Here is a 19915-nt window from a genome sequence, read left to right as displayed (position 1 = left end):
ATTGAGGATACTGTTACTTTACTGAGACCAGGTCTGGCAGTGCCTCTCTCATTAGACTGGAAACATACTGCTGCATAAAATTGTCCTAACGTACTCTTGCCCTTCGTACTACTATTGTCCTAGTCAGTAGTCGAATAATTAAAGTCCCCTGTTGTAACTATATAATTATTGTGCCTCTCTAATTTCCTTGCAATTTTTTTCCTCTAAATCTTTCCCACTAGTTGGTGGCCTACAGACTACCCTGTGCAATGAAATTGCACCTTTCTTGTTTCTAGGCAGGTAGATTCTGTCCCGGACTCCACTGGGAAATGCTCTCTTTAATCATTACTGCCCTTCCTCCCCCTTTCCTAGACAACTTAGGATCTCTACATCGCTTTAAATACATCTGCGCTAGTCACCTCAATTTCCTTGTACTAACGAGTTCCACATTCTAACTAGTCTTTACATAATGTCATTTCTCCTATTATCTATTGAATTTATTAATAACTATCTTGTATTTACAGACTCTAGTTTTGATCTCCTGCACAAGTGGACACATCATCACTACATTTACCTTATCAAACTCTTTCATAATCCTAAACAATTATGAAATTCTTCGACTAAAAAAAATGCAGCAATAATCAACTCACCAGAGAGAAAGAAAACTACAACCACCGAATTCACAATTGAGAACCAATGAATCTGTACATCACTCATGGTTAAGTAGGTGTCCCAGCGTGATGCCCATTTAATAAGACTTGCCTAGAAATACAAAGCACACACAATTATTCACAATATTTTACTTTATACATATTCTCCATAAATGATTTGATATTAACTTGACACTGAATAGTTTCATATTCTAGTAAAGTTTAATTATATGGTACGAACAAAGTTCTACCATAACCTGAGGCCAAAGTAGCAGTAAAAACTTTCAGGTCATCTTGACATACTGGGTGCTCATATGCACAAACAAAAGCAGATGTTACTTCCTATTGCACAATACAAAGAAAATGATGGACTATTAGTGTGTAGCTTTGTAGTTCACGTCCTTCAAAATGCACAATGATTCAAATTTTCTCTCCACATAATCTCCAGAAGTGCAATATTTGAGTTTAAATTAGCATAGTCAATAAACACATATGCTCTGGAATTAACTCGTGATTTCTGACATAGTGCTTACCTCCCAACGGACAGAGTAAGTAAAGAGCACATCATTTTCTTTGTTGGGATCAATCTCCTGGGGAAGAGAGCCTGCAGCCTCGGGCAGGATACAATTTCCTTGCTCATCAGTCTTTAGATCTGGGATGAAAAGTTAAAATGATAATAATTCAACGATTATAGTTTTACTGCAGCCCAATATTTACTGGGCTCTAACAATTTTTGGAATACTCCCTCATGCAATGAAGCAAATATTTATATAGCACAAAAAAAATGCTAACTTGACTGATTTTGTTAGTAGAATAAGTTAAGAAGCCATCTTTAATTTACCACTCACTCAAATTCAGTGAACAAACAGACATGCAAACAGTGTGCCTATGTTTACTACCTTAACTTTTCCTTCAGATTTCGTCTCTTAATAAGTGTTTGTGTATCTTTTTGTAAAAAGGGTAGAATTTACCTTTCTAATACTATTACCTAACCTAAAACTTACACCTTGGGAATGAGGAAAGGAAGACAGACCTTAGTCAAACTGAGCACTATACAAATAAGTATAATCCGAAGGAACAAAAAGAAAATCAAAGTTGCAGGAGTTGTTCCTTAATATATATTAATACAGGAGCTATTATTACCCACAGTAGGATGCAACAACAGCAATTAATCTGTATTTTTTGATGGCTGTGATCAGGATCATGATATTGGCCAGGACACAGAATTTCCTATTTTTGAAATAATGCAATGGATCTTTAACATCCACTTGAGTAGCAGCTGGGGTCTTGGGATGTCCTGTTATCCAAAGGGCAGCACCCTCAATAATGCCATACTTGCTAATGATTGCACTGAAGTATCAATTTAATTTAGAGGTATTCAGGAAATGCCACCCCAAGATCTTTTTCAATTCAGTGTCTTAATTCATTAATTTTCTTCTGCAATACATCAAACAAGCATCTATATCACTGTTCCAGCTACAACCTTGGACTGATCTTGAACCCTTTCAGAAGTTTTTTCACCAGTTCCATTATGTTCTTTACCCAGACACCAGGGAGACATGATGATCTTTACCCAGACACCAAGGAGACATGTTTCTACATTCTGCCCCTTTTGTTTTCAAAAACATGATTTTTTTCAACTTTCAGCTGACTGGAACTTTTGCAACTTGAACTGAGACGAGCAAACTACTTAAAAATGTGTGGCCACATTCCAAGGTGACGGTGAGAAACAAACAAATGACCATCAGGGGTGTGTAGAGAGAGACGTTTCCTAATATCCAGGCACCCATCAAAGCCAAAGTAAGTGTCTAAGAAAGAGAGATTAAAAATGCAAAGTACTGGCTATTCCAACAATGCTGTCATAGACAGACAAACCTAATATATCTTGGAAATTTACAATGGGTGAAGTAGGCACGGCTGCCTACCACTAGACAGAGATTGCAAGTGAGACAGGCAGTGTCAAGAAAATCTCCACATCAAGAAAATCTTCAGCAGAGGAAACAGGTTGAAGGTTGTTTTCTCTCTCCCTCCTTCTCTTTTGGAACAAATGTGCCGACCAGTTCAAGACGCCAGCTCTACCTGAAATTACGAGCAAACTAAGATCTCAAAATACCCCTGATCACATCCAAAAAAAACAGCTAACCCAAATCGGCTGCAGCATTTAAAATCAGTCTCAACAAAGAACTATTAATAATACAGCAAATCCACATAAGCATAGAACCAGAAACATGAACTTTTTTTTCCATTATTGTTTGCTGCATTCTACTTAAGTACAACATAGGGCCAATTTTTTACTGCTGTGTAGAGGTTAACAAAAGATTCTCAAGATTTTTCAAGGCACAGTTCTATTCCTAAGCGTGGCAAGCACAAACCAGAGCAGTGCTATTAATGCAAGTTGTTCACTTGTATGTTTTGCATTTACTTCTCCATCTTTGTAGTAGTTTATCTATTACCACATGCAACTGTGCTCAAATTATATCCAGAAATTATATTACCTTCATACTTAACACTTTGTGGTACAACTTCAAAGCGCACGACTCTGTATGTAGGTTCCTGGTCTTTCTCTATCTCTTCCTTGTGATAATAGATAATGAAGGAGAGATGGTTGTGGAGGTAGAACTGAAAAATAAGATTGTGTTAACTTGGCCATATATGCATGAGAAGTGAGAGCTTGAGATACAATATTAGTTTTGCCTATTCTCCCACTATGCCTACACCCATGTGCTCTCACGCACATTAACGCACACAAAAACAGATAACTGCAAAGAGGCTCACTATTCTGGTAATTATAAAGTTTAGGTCTTGTGGTATAGTGTGGCACCCCTACCTCTCAGCCAGAAGCTCTGGGTTTGAGCCCCACCTCAGGGATTGTTGGTCAAGGAAGGGGCGTTCATAATGCGGCCAAACAGGTTGAGAGTTTCCACATGAAAATCCTCCCACCATGCCAACGACTAGTGGTAAGAGCAGGAAACACTCCTGGTCAGCCACGCTTGATGTGGAGTAGCACTCCTCAAACTCTAAGCCCCTGGCGACAGACTAACAACCTGTTACGGAAATTACTAGCAATGGAGACAGATGAAAGTCTGCCTTTGTACGCCACTAGGTGTGGGAATAGAATTGGAATTACAAAATTTAGTTTCTACACGACAGTTTCTATTCTGAATTAAGTCTAAAAACTGAACTTGGTGAGCATGAAAGCTCACATTTTGTATCACAAAAATGAGAAATTTAGATGAGAGTAACACATTGTTACTGCGATGCAATTGGCATAATTAATTTTTACTTTGTAAGTACCTGATGTGGAAAACAGTGAGCGATGCTATTGTGTGATCATTTAAACATTGTGTAACATTCCTCATTACTATGTTAACAGAAATAACATATTCATGCTAAATGCTGAATAATGAAACATGAGACTAGCATTTAAATATTCATGATAAAATCATTAATTTCTACATTTAAATCACCACAAAATTCTCTTCATTGGTTACCAGCATTTATGAGGAATTCATAAGTGAAATACTTTGAAGTTTCTAATGCAATTTTTAATATATTTAAATACAATGGAAGATTTTCTGAAAAGGCAATTATAGGAGCACTTCTAGAACAAAGCATCTTCTAACATATCGGTAATTATTTAGTATTTTAAGTTTATTTGTCATGCTTTTAACGATCGGTAAAAGCCATTCAACGGACATCAACCAGAGAATTCACTAGCAGGCAGTGTCAGAAACATAGCACTTTTTCTCTCATATTGGATTCTATCAGGAATTATCCATGTTGAGAAATCTTACTGCTGGTCAAATCATAGAGATTATTATAACAGTTTAATTCTTTGTTTAATGGGCTACATGTCTAATTTAATTTCTGTACATACATTTCATGTTATTTGTGCAGTTAAATTACTTGCCCTGCAAGTTTGTCCGGTTAGTATTACCTTGTTGTTGTCAATAAATCCAAGTCTGTAGCCATGCTCAAACTGTACTTCCTTTTCTTTCTTTTTGTCATTGTCTTCGTGGTTTGGGTAAAATTCTAAGCGTGTCGCGACAGGCAGGTTATCTGCAATTCTATAGCAGACAGTTACCATTCACAAAAGGAAGAGAGAAAAAGACATTTCCACATTACAACAGTGTTTACTGTTCAAAAGTACTTCACTGGCTGTAAAGCAGTTTGGGACATCATGAAGTCACATTCAAAATATCGTGCAAAATTACAACCTCAGTAGCTGCATATGGCAGAGCATTCCATGTTCTAATTACACCTGCAAAAATGTCTGACTTAGCAGCCCTTTGATCTGTTCAAAGCATTTCCTAGTTTTGAGAACCGTGCCCCATTGGTCTTCTCCGTTCCAGTGACAAAGGCTTGAATTTCCTGAAGTTTTCTTAACTATGGACCCAATTCCTACTCCCATTCCAGTGAATTGTTGCTGGATTGTGACAAGCGTATCGCTGTCTGTCCAAATTTTGCTCCCTTCAAGCGCAGATCCTGCTGGGAGCTTGGGGCCGATGAATTTATCCTGAAGCCTCAACTTCAAATACTCCTTGACCATACACAGTCTATCGTGTATAAAGCTCTTCACTCTATCTTGCCAATGCATTAACCTGCAATCTTGGTAGAGCAGTAGCTAGAGAATAAGTGTGTGTTTTCCCCCTGTTTTTCATACCAGCTTTCCTATGCCTCTCCATAAGCCTGCCAACTTCATGCCCATGTCCAGATTATTTTTCAATGGGTACTAAGTACTTTTAGGAACTGAGCAGGTGTAAACAGGTTTCTGGTAGCGCTGATAGAAAGAGATGCCTCGTTCTAAGCTCTCTGAGGTCACATTAAACATTTACTAGCAGGCTACAGAGATATTTTGTTCATATTTATCAAAGACAAAAGGCATATTAAATCCAGTTGTTTTTATCTTCGCAGATCTTATAAATCTTAAAGAAAAAGATCCGCAATCAGATACAAATCACCCAATAATTAATTATTCATTCTATATACCTTTGCAATTGTCAATTACAGTTTTGCTACCAAAGAAGTGACTGGCCTGATCAATATCTATTCTCAATCAACAAGACTAAAACAGATTATCTGGTTAGTATCACAAAGCTGTTTGTGGGCTCCTGCTGTGCCCACATTGGTGCTGTTATGCGGCATGGCGGCACAGTGGTTAGTACTGCTACATCACAGCGCCAGGGTTCAATTCCCGGCTTGGGTCACTGTTTCTGTGGAGTTTGCACATTCTCCACATGTCTGCGTGGGTTTCCTCTGGGTGCTCCGGTTTCCTCCACAGTCCAAAGATGTGCAGGTTAGGTGGATTGGCTATGCTAAATTGTACCTCAGTGTACCCGAACAGGCGCCAGAGTGTGGTGACTAGGGGATTTTCACAGTAACATCATTGCAGTGTTAATGTGAGCCTACTTGTGACACTAATAAATAAACTTTGACTTTACGTTTTACAACAGTGATTACTCTTCAAAAGTACTTCATTGGCTGTAAAGCACTTTGGGACATCATGAAGTCACAAATAATGCTATAAAAGTATACACCTATTTTTAATTTACAAAGTGAATCTAAAAGCAGAATTGTACTTGGTTTTGTAGAGGAAGCATCTGTAAATGAATTACAAATGGTGGGGTAAGCACCTCATCAAGAATTGTCCAAGAACCATGAATAATGGTTGACACGTTAAGACAAATTTGTCCATAGAGCAGGTACAACAATTAGTAACAGTTCTCAGACTTAAATTATTTAGCTGCAGCCATCAACATTTCTCACTTCTTAGTTTCTCACTGAACTATCCTAATGGTAGTAAAGTGGGGAGGTGGAAAACGATTATTCTTCATTACAGAGTGCCAATATGAAGAGTGCAATGCATTGGAAATCTACAGTATGAACTGTGATGGTAAAGATGTTCAATTTGAAAAAAAATGTCAAATTGCACCAGGAAATCTCCAATTATCTGTTTTAGTTTGTATGTGTGTGTTTTTATTAAAAAGAAAAGCTGTGGGAATCTAAGTCGGTTAGGATTATATTCACTGGAGTTTAAAAGAGAGGGGATCTCATGAAAATTTATAAAATTCTAACAGGGTTAGACAGGGTAGATTCAGAAAGAACATTCCAAATGGTGGGGGAGTCCAGAACTAGGGGTCATAATTTGAGGATAAGGGATAAACCTTTTAGAACTGAGGTGAGGAGAAATTTCTTCATCTAGAGAGTGGTGAATGTGTGGAATTCACTATCACAGAATGTAGTTGAGGCCAAAACGTTGTCTGATTTCACAAAGAAATTAGATATAGTTCTACAGGGCTAAAGGGATATAGGGGGATGGGGGGATCAGAATATCGAATCTGATGATCAGCCATGATCAATATGAATGGTGGAAGGGCTGAGTGGCCTACTCCTGTTTCTATGTTTCTAAAACTAGGAACTGAATCATTTAATTGCTGTTTCCAGTCCCTGGTCCATTGACAAGACATTTCAATGAAAGGCAGAGTTAGTTATGACTCCAGTTCCCTGCTGCCCTCTCCAATACTGACCAATTATTTATGTTCCTGGTCACTCTGGTTTACCATGCCAAAAAATGAGATAACGAGGATTCCCTCTATAAATTAAGTACTGGCAACTCCAACTCCTGATTGGCCTCACATGTTCTAACCTCCTTATTTAAACTAAAACTCCGCCATCCGTGTTTTAACTTGCACCAAAAGTCCTGTGCAACCATCACCCCTGCCCTTGCTAACATACCTTGACTCCCGGTTAAGCAGAACCTTAATTCAGAAATTCTCACGCTTGCTTTCAAATTCCTCCATGGCCTCATTCCTCTCCAGCTTTGTTGTCTCCTCCAGCCCCACAACCCTCTCTGAGGTCCTCTAATTCTGGCCTCTTGAGCACCCTCGATGTTAGTTGCTTCACCGCTGGCATCTGTGCCAAGATGTTAAAGCTCTGGAATTCCCTCCCTAAATTTCTCCTATTTCTTCCTTTAAGATGATCGGAGTGCTCAGGCCGACACTGTGAAGTTGCCCAATTAAAACAGCCAGTATAAAATGCAAAGCAAGATCATGCAAACAGTCCATATCCATTTATAGACCTTAACTCAAGTGCACAACATTTTCGTTCCACCCTGTTTTAACAGCAAGCAGGAAACTATGCATGTCACAATGGCTTTCTCCAGACTTCGCATTATGGAGAGATTACAGCAATAAATAGTTTTCACCTTCCTGATAGTAAAGATGACAGCAAAGTGTGTTCTGTACTACAAAGTAAGCATCAACCTCTCTATGCTTGTTCCAGTACTTAGACATCGAAACCCAAAAAAACGAAAATGTTATTAATTAGCTGTTGAGCAACAGTAGTCATACAGGTCTGAAGATGCCAAGTTCAAATCCTGGTTATGCTGAGTTAGCTAATCTTAACCGTAGATGCCATCATTGTATTGTACATTCATGCTAGGGAAGGAAAATTAACCTCAAGGTCCTGCATGCTAGTCAGCAACATGAATCTATATGCATGCATAGGCCAATAGGAACAAGCTCAGCTATGGTGCTCCAGGGTAAGGCCTATAGGAACAGGCTCAGCTGTGGTGCCCCATGGTAAAGTAATAGTCTACCAACAGAGTCTATGATAAACTCAAGCCAAGATTCCTTGATGGAAAAAGTATGGTATAAAAAAAGTTTTAAGCAAGCTATTCAACTGTGTTATAAACAGCAATAACAGTTACACTTACAAATGAACATAATATTCTTCTCGAATCCTTTCTACGACCAGTTTGCTTTCTGCTACTTTAAACCTGACAGGTTTGTTTGGCTTGTCACAGAGTACTTCACATTTCTTTTCAACATTCATATGCAAGTTGTATGGTGTATTCACAATCCGATCACCTCTCAGCACCTCACCTGTAAAATACAAGAACAAATGCAAAAGTTATTAGTTTATTTTGCATTCCACCCATCTACGCCATTATTTTTGGTTGTGTAAGATTATTGATGACATATTTACAGGAATCAAATAAAACAGTTGTAACAGATCCTTCCAGCACTGCTGTGGTGTAACAAATTTAGTTCTAGTCCTACATTTGAAGTATGAACAGTGAACTGGTAATTAAATTTCCTGAGTTGCAACATAGGTTTCAGCTCTTAAATGCCCTATCAGATTCAAAATCCATGACATTGTCATGCTGACTAAGCAATCAGCAATTAGTGCACTAATGATACAAATCATGAAGAAACGCAAGCTTTGCTTACAATTGAACTGGCATTACAAGCGATAACCAACGAGCGACCGTGTAACTAACATCATTAAAATGCCAATATAATTTTTCTCTAACCTCTGCAAATATCAATGAAAGGTGCCCTCGGATTAGGAACAGCACAACAAAGTCAGGCATACTTAATATTGCCTCAATTTCAGAGTCATAACTTATTTAGAGAAGTTCACCCTGATACATTAACAAACTGCATCTTCCACAATTCAACAGCATCCCCACGTAACTAAACTACATGCGTCTTCATTCATGATCCAGCTGCAATTTCAAGTCGGCATTTATTGTCCACCGGAAATCGAACTGAAATTAAAATATGTATCGCAAAATTATGAAAAGACTTGCAAATCTCTGCAATCATTTTCTTAATTCTGCCTCTGTATTTAATACATTGCCCATTCCCTCAACCCCTGACCTCGGGCCACTGATGGAAGATACTGCCAAGGTGAAGTAACATACTTCGATTGCTGTTTATACCACAAAATATTTTAAAATTTGTAATAAACTCACCAAGATTTTCTGCCTTGTATTCAATTTTTTCTGGGCGACAAAAAGGGAGGGAATAATATTCATATGGGAGCTGTGTCCGTGAGCTAGTCAATTTCACAGCCTGAAACATGAAGATTTTTTAAATTGGCATTTTATACAAATGCATTTATTTTGATGAAATAATCACATGCTGTGCTTCATTAGATAGAACATATATAGATTAGATGACTTCTACCAAGTTGATCCATATACTTTTGGTCCAGTTAACAAACAGTGTTAATGAGATAAAAAGGACAATGTTGGAAATATTCAGGTTAGGCAGCATCTGTGGAGAGAAAAATTAGAGATACAACATGTTTTAAACAAGCAAAGGGAAAGGGAGTAAAGAAGTCATGAACAGAAAGGAAGGTCTGGCGGCAAGAATGATCGAATGACAAAGGGTTGATGATGCAAGGCGTCAGGGGATTGAAATGTAACAATACAAATGGCAAGATTCATTACCAATAGCTGCTGTCCGGAAAATAGGAGTCATAGAGGTTTACAGCATGGAAACAGGCCCTTTGGCCCAACTTGTTCATGCCGCCCTTTTTTTTTAAACCCCTAAGCTAATCTCAATTGCCCGCATTTGGCCCATATCCCTCTATACCCATCGTACCCATGTAACTATCTAAATGCTTTTTAAAAGATTGCACCCGCCTCTACTACTACCTCTGGCAGCTTGTGTTCCAGACACTCACCACCCTCTGTGAAAAAATTGCCCCTCTGGACACTTTTGTATCTCTCCCCTCTCACCTTAAACCTATGCCCTCTAGTTTTAGACTCCCCTACCTTTGGAGAGGGGAGTAGTGGTTATGATTTGAAATTGCTGGATTCAATGTTGAGTCTCAAAGGCTACAACAAGGTGCCCAATCGAAAAATGAATTGTTACTCAAGTTTTTATTGAGTTTCATTATGCAATAATGAGATGTCAAGCAAGGCAATTACCCTTGATCTCCCCATTGCAGAGAAGGTCACATTCATGAGCAATGAATACTGCATACTAAATTGAAAATGTTACTCTGTATTTATAAATCTCAATGTCACATCAGTTTTTGGAGTCAACCATTGGTGTCAAATTTGACATTGCTTGATCAGACATCCTTGCTTGATATATGCAGACCAATAGAAAGTTGGAAACATTCTACATATCATACTTTTTTAAAAAAGAAGTCGCACGGTGAGGCTATTTCAGCCAGCAACAGAATGGTGAGGTTCAACTGTTTGACATTTTTTGAGAGTTTTCTTATGTGTAGAAGCTGCATGGGCCAATTAGTCATGACGTGGAGACGCCAGCGTTGGACTGGGGTAAGCACAGTAAGAAGTCTCACAACACCAGGTTAAAGTCCAACACATTTATTTGGTAGCACAAGCCACAAGCTTTCAGAGCACTGCCCCTTTAGGAGTGGGAGCTGTGTTCGCAAACAGGGCATATATAGACACAAGCTCAATTTACAAGATAATGGTTGGAATGCGAGTCTTTACAGGTAATCAAGTCTTAAAGGTACAGACAATGTGAGTGGAGAGAGGGTTAAGCACAGGTTAAAGAGATGTGTGTTGTCTCCAGCCAGGGCAGTTAGTGAGATTTTGCAAGCCCAGGCAAGTCGTGGGGGTTACAGATAGTGTGACATGAACCCAAGATCCCGGTTGAGACTGTCCTCATGTGTGCGGAACTTGGCTATCGGTTTCTGCTCAGCGATTCTGCATTGTCGTGAAGGCCGCCTTGGAGAACGCTTACCCGAACATCAGAGGCTGAATGTCCGTGACTGCTGAAGTGTTCCCCAACAGGGAGAGAACACTCCTGCCTGGTGATTGTCGAGCGGTGTTCATTCATCCATTGTCATGGCGCCTGCATGGTCTCCCCAATGTACCATGCCTTGGGACATCCTTTCCTGCAGCGTATCAGGTAGATAACGTAGGCCGAATTGCAAGAGTATGTACCGTGTACCTGGTGGATTGTGTTCTCACGTGAGATGATGGCATCCATGTCGATGATCCGGCACGTCTTGCAGAGGTTGCTGTGGCAGGGTTGTGTGGTGTCATGGTCACTGTTCTCCTGAAGGCTGGGTAGTTTGCTGCGGACAATGGTCTGTTTGAAGTTGTGCAGTTGTTTGAAGGCAAGAAGTGGGGGTGTGGGGATGGCCTTGGCAAAATGTTTGGCTTCATCGATGACATGCTGAAGGCTCCGGAGGTGATGTTGTAGCTTCTGCGCTCCGGGGAAGTACTGGACGACGAAGGGTACTCTGTCCGTTGTGTCCCGTGTTTGTCTTCTGAGGAAGTCAATGCAGTTTTTCGCTGTGGTGTGTCGGAACTGTTGATCGATGAGTCGAGCGCCACATCCTGTTCTTATGAGGGCATCTTTCAGTGTCTGGAGGTGTCTGTTGTGATCCTCCTCATCTGAGCAGATCCTGTGTATATGGAGGGCTTGTCCGTAGGGGATGGCTTCTTTAACGAGTTTAGAGTGAAAGCTGGAGAAATGGAGCATCGTGAGGTTATCCGTGGGCTTGTGGTACAGTGAAGTGCTGAGGTGACCGTCCTTGATTGCGATGCGTGTGTCCAAGAATGCAACTGATTCCGGAGAGTAGTCAATGGTGGGTCTGATGATGGGATGGAACTTGTTGATGTCACCATAAAGTTGTTTCAGTGATTGTTCACCATGAGTCCAAAGGAAGAAAATGTCATCGATGTATCTAGTGTATAGCATCGGTTGAAGGTCCTGTGCGGTGAAGAGGTCTTGTTCAAACCTGTGCATGAAAATGTTGGCACATTGAAGTGTGAATTTGGTCCCCATGGCTGTTCCGTGTGTCTGGATGAAGAACTGGTTGTTGAAGGTGAAGATGTTGTGGTCCAGGATGAAGCGGATGAGTTGTAAAATTGCATCTGCAGATTGGCAGTTGTCGGCATTGAGTGCTGAGGCAGTTGCAGCAATGCCATCGTCGTGGGGGATGCTGGTGTAGAGTGCCGAGACATCCACTGTGAAGAGGAGTGCAGAATCGCTGAGTCGAAATTGATAGCCAAGTTCTGTACACATGAGGATGGCCTCAACCGGGATCTTGGGTTCATGTCACACTATCTGTAACCCCCATGACTTGCCTGGGCTTGCAAAGTCTCACCAACTGTCCTGGCTGGAGACAATATACATCTCTTTAACCTGTGTTTAACCCTCTCTCCACTCACATTGTCTGTACCGTTAAGACTTGATTACCTGTAAAGACTCGCATTCCAACCATTATCTTGTAAATTGAGTTTGTGTCTATATATGCCCTGTTTGTGAACACAGCTCCCACTCACCTGATGAAGGGGCAGTGCTCCAAAAGCTTGTGGCTTGTGCTACCAAATAAACGTGTTGGACTTTAACCTGGTGTTGTGAGACTTCTTACTGGGCCAATTAGTGCCAGGGCTTCTTATTAACTAATTCAGAGATCTCGTTGAGTTTGGAACATCTGGTGCTGTTACAACAGCATCGAACAGAATTAACTTAAATCTAAAATTTGCTTGATGCACTAAGCGAATCATAGGGATTGAGGTCTTGTCATTCTCCCATTTAAATGAGTAAATTATTAGATCAGTGGATTAGCAGTTTCCCATCTCCTATAGCAACTAGGGTGGAGCAATAATTGTCAACCTTACCGGTGACATCACATTTCAAGAATGAATAACAAATAGCACACATGCTTACCTTAATTTCTACAGGATGATTCTGATGAAAGTCAATTGGTGCCACACCTGGTACGTAAAAAGAATATGAAGTACGCAATACTAAGAGAAACATCAATAGCCAGGTTAATATTGCCTGAAAAATAAAAGGTTAAAACTGATTAGGATTTACAGGTATATGGATCTGACTAGATTAGAAGAATACACATTACCACTAAATAAAAATTTGTTTTAAGAATATCAAAATGTGTTTGATTATTCAATGTTACCTGAAGAAAATTCTGACTTTTAATAAAAATGCAATGATGCAGAAGGCGAATATCACAATATCTTAATGTGTAAATGTATTTTTGTCCTAGACCTCTCAACACAGCTTCCACCAGCTCCTTTCTCCATATGCAAACTATCTTTGTTGCAGGATGAAATGCAAATAAACCTTTTATTGCCTGCTGCAAAGCTCCAGTGAAGCTCATCGCAAGCTGGAGGAGCAGCATCTCATGTTCCGATTAGGTACGTTACAGCTCTCACAAACTCAACATTGAGTTCAACAACTTTAGACTGTGACCTTTCTCCTCCATCTGAACCACTGTTTTAATATCATGTACATTTTCTGTCTCAATGTAAAAATCCTCCCTCCCCACACTGGATCATCTATCCCATTCTTAGGTTTACTACATTTTTGCTGCAATCTCTCCCAGCTGCAATATAATAGCCAACACATCATCCCTCTCTTTCAGTTCAGCTGAAGAGTCAAACAGATTCAAAACATCAAGTCCGTTTTCTCTCATCTATAAATGCTGCAAGATTTGCTTTTTTCAGCATTTTCTCTATTTCAGAGTCCAGCATCCGCAGTATTTTGCTTATTTTAGTGTTTAATTCACTGCCTTTTCTCTTCCAGGAATGCCTACCTTGTAGTAGTGTTGCTTTTCTCTCCGACAGGATTGCCATCCATCTCTTTTACCATGTTCACCTGCATTGCTTTCCTCTTGGTGTTGACAAGGTGCTCATCAAAATTTGTTTCCACAGTCAAGCTTTAATTTGATTTATTGTCACATGTATAAGTGAAAAGTATTGTTTCTTGTGCACTATACAGACAAAGCATACTGTTCATAGAAAAGGATAGGAGAGGACACAGAATGTAGTGTTACAGTCAAAGCTGTCTGGCACTTATGTGGCTTAAATTGTACTTGTCACTTATCAGCCCAAGCCTTGTCCAGTCTTGCTGCAGAGAGATGCAAATGATAATGAACAATGTACAATCATCAGCAAACATTCCCATTTCTGTATTGGAGGGAAGATCATTGATGAAGCAGCTGAAGGTGGCTGGGCCTAAAACCCATGGATCCTGCAGCATTGTCCTGGGGTTAAGCTGGTTGGCCTCCAACAATCACTTTGTGCTAGCTATCACTCCAACCAGTGAAGAGTTTTATCTTTGATTCCAATTGATTTTCAATTTTCTTGGAACTCCTCGATGCCATACTGGTCACATGCTGCTTTGAGGTCAAGGACAAGCACCCTAATCTCTGGATTTCAGTTCTTTTATCCACAATTGGACCAAGGCTGTAATGAGGTCTGGAGCCAAGTGGTCCTGGCAGTACCCAAGCTGGGCATAACTGAACAGGTTATTGTTGAGAAATTTTTGTTGACAGCACCTTCCATCACTTTTTTGATGATTGAGAGTAGACTGATGGGGTGGTAATTGACCAGGTTAGAATTATGCTGTTTTTCTGTGCATAGTAAATAACTGGGCAATTTTCTACATTGTTGGGTGATTCCAATGTTGTGGCTATACTGGAACAGCTTGTCTGGGCACAGCTAACTCTAGAGCACAACTCTTCAGTGCTACACCTGGGATCTTATCAGACTCCATAGCCTTTGTAGTGTCCAGTGTCTTCAGCTATTTCTTGATATCACATGGGCTGAATCAAATTGACTGAAGGCATCTATGGTGGAGCCCTCAGGAGGCCACCAAGATAAATCATCCATTTTACATTTCTAGTTGAAGATGGTTACAAAAGCTTCAGTCTTGTCCTCTGCACTGACATGCTGGCTCCCTCATCATTGAGCATGGAGCTGTTGCTGGATCCTCTTCCTCCAGTCAGTTGTTTAATTGTCCACTATCATTCGTAACTGGTTGCGTGCGGCCAGACTACAGAGTTTTGATCTTATCTGGTGCTTGTGGGATTGCTTAACTCAGTCTGGCATCTCCACATTATAACATGCAAGTCACCTTAAAATGTATCATCATGGTCATCTGTTTAGTTTAGTGCTGATGCATTTAGCAAGAAACTTCGTTCTCAAGAAGCAACAGAGGTGGCACAGAGGACCCTATTGTATGTAACTAAACATTCATCAAAACAAAAATGTTGGACACCCAAGTTGCAATGCTGCAGTACCAGTTTACTTGAGCAAGAGACAGCTTAACTATTCACATACCTCACCGAGGAGCTCTTGTGGCACAAGCCTAGTATTGCAATACTGTACCAGGAGGTTCCCAGTTAAAATTCTACAAATCATTTGAAGGTCTTAAAACTAATATAGTTCCACCTCTGCTGGACACATTCTAATAATTAGGATCATTAATGCAATCTGATTCTACAACTAAATATGAATATTCCAAACAATATCACCATTCCACATCTGCCAATAATTCTGCACTTTTCTTATTATAATGTAAAACTTATTTAACAGCAAATCATAGAAATTGGAGAACTGTTGCTGCAGTGTATTTTAGATTAGCCTTTCACCTCTGGAACCCAAATCCAACTGAAACTAATGGGATGAAGTTATCTTTTGTTTCTTGTAGAATGACAGTTTGAATCCAATTCCCTGAGAGCACTAGTCCGTGATACAGAACTGCTCCTAACAGCCACTTAACTGGTAGGTATCGGAAATTAAAAGCTGTAGGGGTGACCTGAGATTAGAGCTCAAGTATGATGTTGGGATACAATAGAGGGATTTAACCATCTAACTATGCCATACTGGATCTGAGTGTGCTGGTATTAAGTGGCTGAAAGATGTCCATTATCCTGTTCCAACACCTTGATACACTCAGATATTCATATAACTACTGAATTCTCACTAAACATAAAATAGCAAAAGCTGAATTCCAGAACCGATGCAAAACATTCCTACCTTAACAAGCAAATTAGGTTAATGAATTGCAACAACTTGATTAAAAAAGATTCTGCATTACATTCCATGGGCATCTATTTGAAGAAAAACCTATTTAAAAGTGATTTACTAAAAGGGTTTTGGATGTCAATAATACAACTGACACAGTAATCATAGGGGACTTTAATCTTCATATATCTGGACAAACCAAATTTGCAATACTGCGGAGGATGAGTTCATGGAACGCACATGGTTTCGTCTCAGTAGAGACAAGTAACTTTCAAAAATAAATTCTAACTACCAGTTATTAATTAAAAGGAATACCCCCCCCCCATTTCAGATTTTAAACAAAAACATTTACTGCACAAAGGTTAAAAATACGAACTTAACTCTATATCTCATAAGCACTTGTACCATAAACCTGAAAATCCCAACAGCCCACATCCTATTCTACTTTTATTTCCACCCAAGAGTTATGCTCCTTACAGGATGTTGAAAATTCCTTCAGTTCTCCTGAGACCAAACCAAGATATGCCACAGCTTTCAGGGATTCACTTTGATTCTCCTCAGTATTATCACTATTCTCAGAGATATGAGACTTCTTGAAATCCTTCCATTAGCACAGGGCGAGGGAAACCCTCCAACTCTCATGTTTGTGGACTTCCAAGCACAAGCATGGAACTCACTGCATTCTTGCTCAGTGACTCAAAATCAGAAACACCCTGATTTTGATAGCCCTCTGTTCCTGGCCCACAGTTCATGGCAGATTGGCTCTCTGCTTCCTTCAAATAGCTCCACACCCAGACTTCAACTTTATGTTTCTGTCAGAAAGCACCCAGATAAAATCCAAAATGCAAAATAACTGACCCAGCAATCCATCCCCACAGCAAAGTGGCAGCCCTGGGATGTCCCAGATAGAGATTTAAACAAATTATCCCCAACTCCCAAATCTTCCCCTTGTTCTGGGAAACCATGTGAATAATTTAAGCCCCAAATTGAGGCAGCTGCAGGTTCACTGTCTCCATCACGAAGTCCCAAGAGGGATCACTGATTGTTTGTTCCAACCACGACCTTACTAAACAAACACAGACCATCTTCCGAGTTGCAATTACTTTACTTTAAGTTTATTCACCTGTTTCTCCAACAAGATGTTTTCATTTATCATCCACTCTAGCATTTTTCCAATGACTGACCTTTAGTTTCCTGCTTTCTATGTCCCTCATTTCATGAGTAGTGGTTTTCCAATCCACTGGGACTGTTGCAAAATCTAGGGCATTTTGGAAGACTACAACCAATGCACCCACCATTTCTGCTGCCACTTCCTTTAAGGCCTGAGGATGCAGGCTGTCGGACCAAGCAGACTTTCAGTGTTTACTCCAAATGGTTTTTCCTAGTACTTCTACTCTACTGATTGTGATTGTTCACGTTCCTCTCTCCGTTTTGCCCCCTGATATTCTTGGGATACGGTTTACGTTTATTTCTGTGAAGACAGATACAAAATGCTTGTTCAAAGTCTCTGCCATTTCCTTGCTTCCTATTGACACCCTAGTCTCACCCTCTCCAAGGGACCAATGCGCGCTGTCATATACTTGCTGCTTTTACTGCATGTTCTTATATTTGCTACTTTTTGTCTCATACACCAATTTTGCCTTTTTTTTTGCTAATTTCTAAAATGTTCCCAATCTTCTGGCCCAACACTAACCTTAGCAGCATTTTTCTTTCAGTTTGATACCATCCGTAAGTTTTGGTCTTAGCGACAAATGATGCATCCACCCTTCTTGTAGAGTCTTTCTTTCTCAGTGGAATATATCCTTGTTGAGTTATGAAACATCTTAAATGTAAGCTCTACTGTCTTATCTTTTAACTTATTTCCCAGTCCACTTTAGCCGACTGTCTTCACATTGTAACAATTGTTTTTATTGAAGCTGATAGTCTTCACCCTCAAACTAAAAGTGAAATTCTATGTTATGATCACTCTTAACTAGATAATCCTTTACTCTTGGGATAATTTATTAATTTAGTCTCATTATACAATACCAGCTCTAAAACAGCCTGTTCTTGGTTGGTTCCAGAACATAATGTTCTGAGAAACTTTCCATGATATACACTCTGCGAATTTATCCTCCAGGCTACACTTGTCAATCTGATTTGCCCAATCTCTATTAAGATGAAAATCTCCCATGATAGTTATAGTACCTCATTCCAAGCTCCCACTCCCATTACAATGTAGCTATTGCCAAGGAACCTATAAACCATTAAAAAAAAAATTTGTACCTTTCGGTACTTTATTTCTAATCAAAAAAGGCCATTCAAATTAAGTCCAATCATGGTCCCCACATGAGGGGCAAACAAGATCCAAGTTACCAAGACATGACTTTGCATCCTATTTTGAGCTCGATCAAATAAGATCCAAAATGACAGGATGAGGCACTGCACCCCCTCCCGAGCTTGATCTAACGCTTCATCTTAGGCTGAGATGGTTTTGAAAATATTGTATCAGGTAAAGCCTCAGTTGAATCTCATTGGCTACCTTGGTCCTTTACTCTACCCTAGCTTAGGCAAACCACAGGTCGCAGGCATCAGCGTCATTGATTTATACCATGAAAAGCAAATAACACAATATTGAGCCCTGAGCAATGCCACTGGAAACAACCTTAGTCAGAAAAACACCCTACCATCAGTATGTGTCCACTGAGCCAATTTTAGATCCAACTTGTCACTTTCTCTTGCATCCCATGGACTTTTACTTCTCAAAAACCTTGCTAAAATCCTGCAGACTACATCAAATTCATTGCCCTCATCAACTCTCCGTTATTTTCTCAAAAGAAAAATCATTGGTCAGACACAATTTTTTCATAACAAGTCCATGCTGATTGCCTTGATTAATCGTGCCTTTTAAAATGACAATTTACAATAATTGTCACAATGATCTGATTTGTGCACAAGTGATATCGATCTGTAATTTCATCAGCTGATCAAATGTACATTGAATTGTTTCAAAAATACTTTTCAAAACCACACTGATGAAAGATGGCTACCACAAGTCACGTGATATCTGGTATTGCAAGTTGGCCAGTTTCTGTAAAGTTCCAATATGAATTACAATTCACATGCCCAGGCACGCTCATGAAATTTTAGACTTGTTGGTATCAAGAACAACTTGAGGATTTACTGAAAACTGCATTGGATCTCATATTTGCATTATAAAGCTACCTCTCAAGCAGAGACAGAAAGCCAACTTGGACAATAACTAAATGGAAAGGTGTTTTCTGATTTCATCAAGATGGATATTCTGGAGTTGATGGCTGGGACATTACAGAATCTAATTACATCGGCCATGAAAAAAAAACCCAGAGTCTTTCCAGGTATCAGATAAGCAAATGCCTTCTGAAATCATTATGGGGAGAGAGGTTGTGTGATTGGAGTAACCATTTTTTTAAATCTCATTTAACATAGCACACAAGCTACCAAAAGTGCAGTTTGGAAAAGCTGCCAATGAAGCATTAACATGCGGCCTCCTCTTCTCTCCCAAGTTAAAACCCTATCTCTATTCCAGCAAATCCAGCAAAAGGTAGAGAAAGTTTCGTCAAAAGGAACCTCTTGCAAAAATCATCAACATTTTGGAAAAGGCGGATTATGTTTTTAAAAATAAATTGCCACCAGCAATTGCAGTTTTACATGAGTTTCAACTCCTGAAATCTCAGAACAACCATGAAGAAAAATATGCCATAGCCAAGGACTC

General features: G+C 39.7%; 1 protein-coding gene across 1 annotated transcript in view; it reads right to left on the bottom strand.

Moving 5' to 3' along the window:
- The window catches only part of tm9sf4 (transmembrane 9 superfamily protein member 4), a 46884-nt gene that overhangs the window by 21920 nt on the left and 5049 nt on the right, over positions 1–19915 (bottom strand). Inside the window, exons 2-8 of the mRNA XM_078236623.1 lie at positions 13082–13195; positions 9388–9487; positions 8344–8512; positions 4567–4696; positions 3125–3248; positions 1163–1281; positions 630–741 (exon numbers count right to left, since the gene is read on the bottom strand). Of these exons, the coding sequence (XP_078092749.1) occupies positions 630–741; positions 1163–1281; positions 3125–3248; positions 4567–4696; positions 8344–8512; positions 9388–9487; positions 13082–13195 (868 nt within the window). The remainder of the gene's footprint in view (positions 1–629; positions 742–1162; positions 1282–3124; positions 3249–4566; positions 4697–8343; positions 8513–9387; positions 9488–13081; positions 13196–19915) is intronic.

This window comes from Mustelus asterias, chromosome 20, assembly GCF_964213995.1.
Source record: "Mustelus asterias chromosome 20, sMusAst1.hap1.1, whole genome shotgun sequence".
Lineage (NCBI taxonomy): Eukaryota > Metazoa > Chordata > Chondrichthyes > Carcharhiniformes > Triakidae > Mustelus > Mustelus asterias.
The sequence above is the reverse complement of the archived record's forward strand: the minus strand, read 5'-3'. Positions and strand labels throughout refer to the sequence as shown.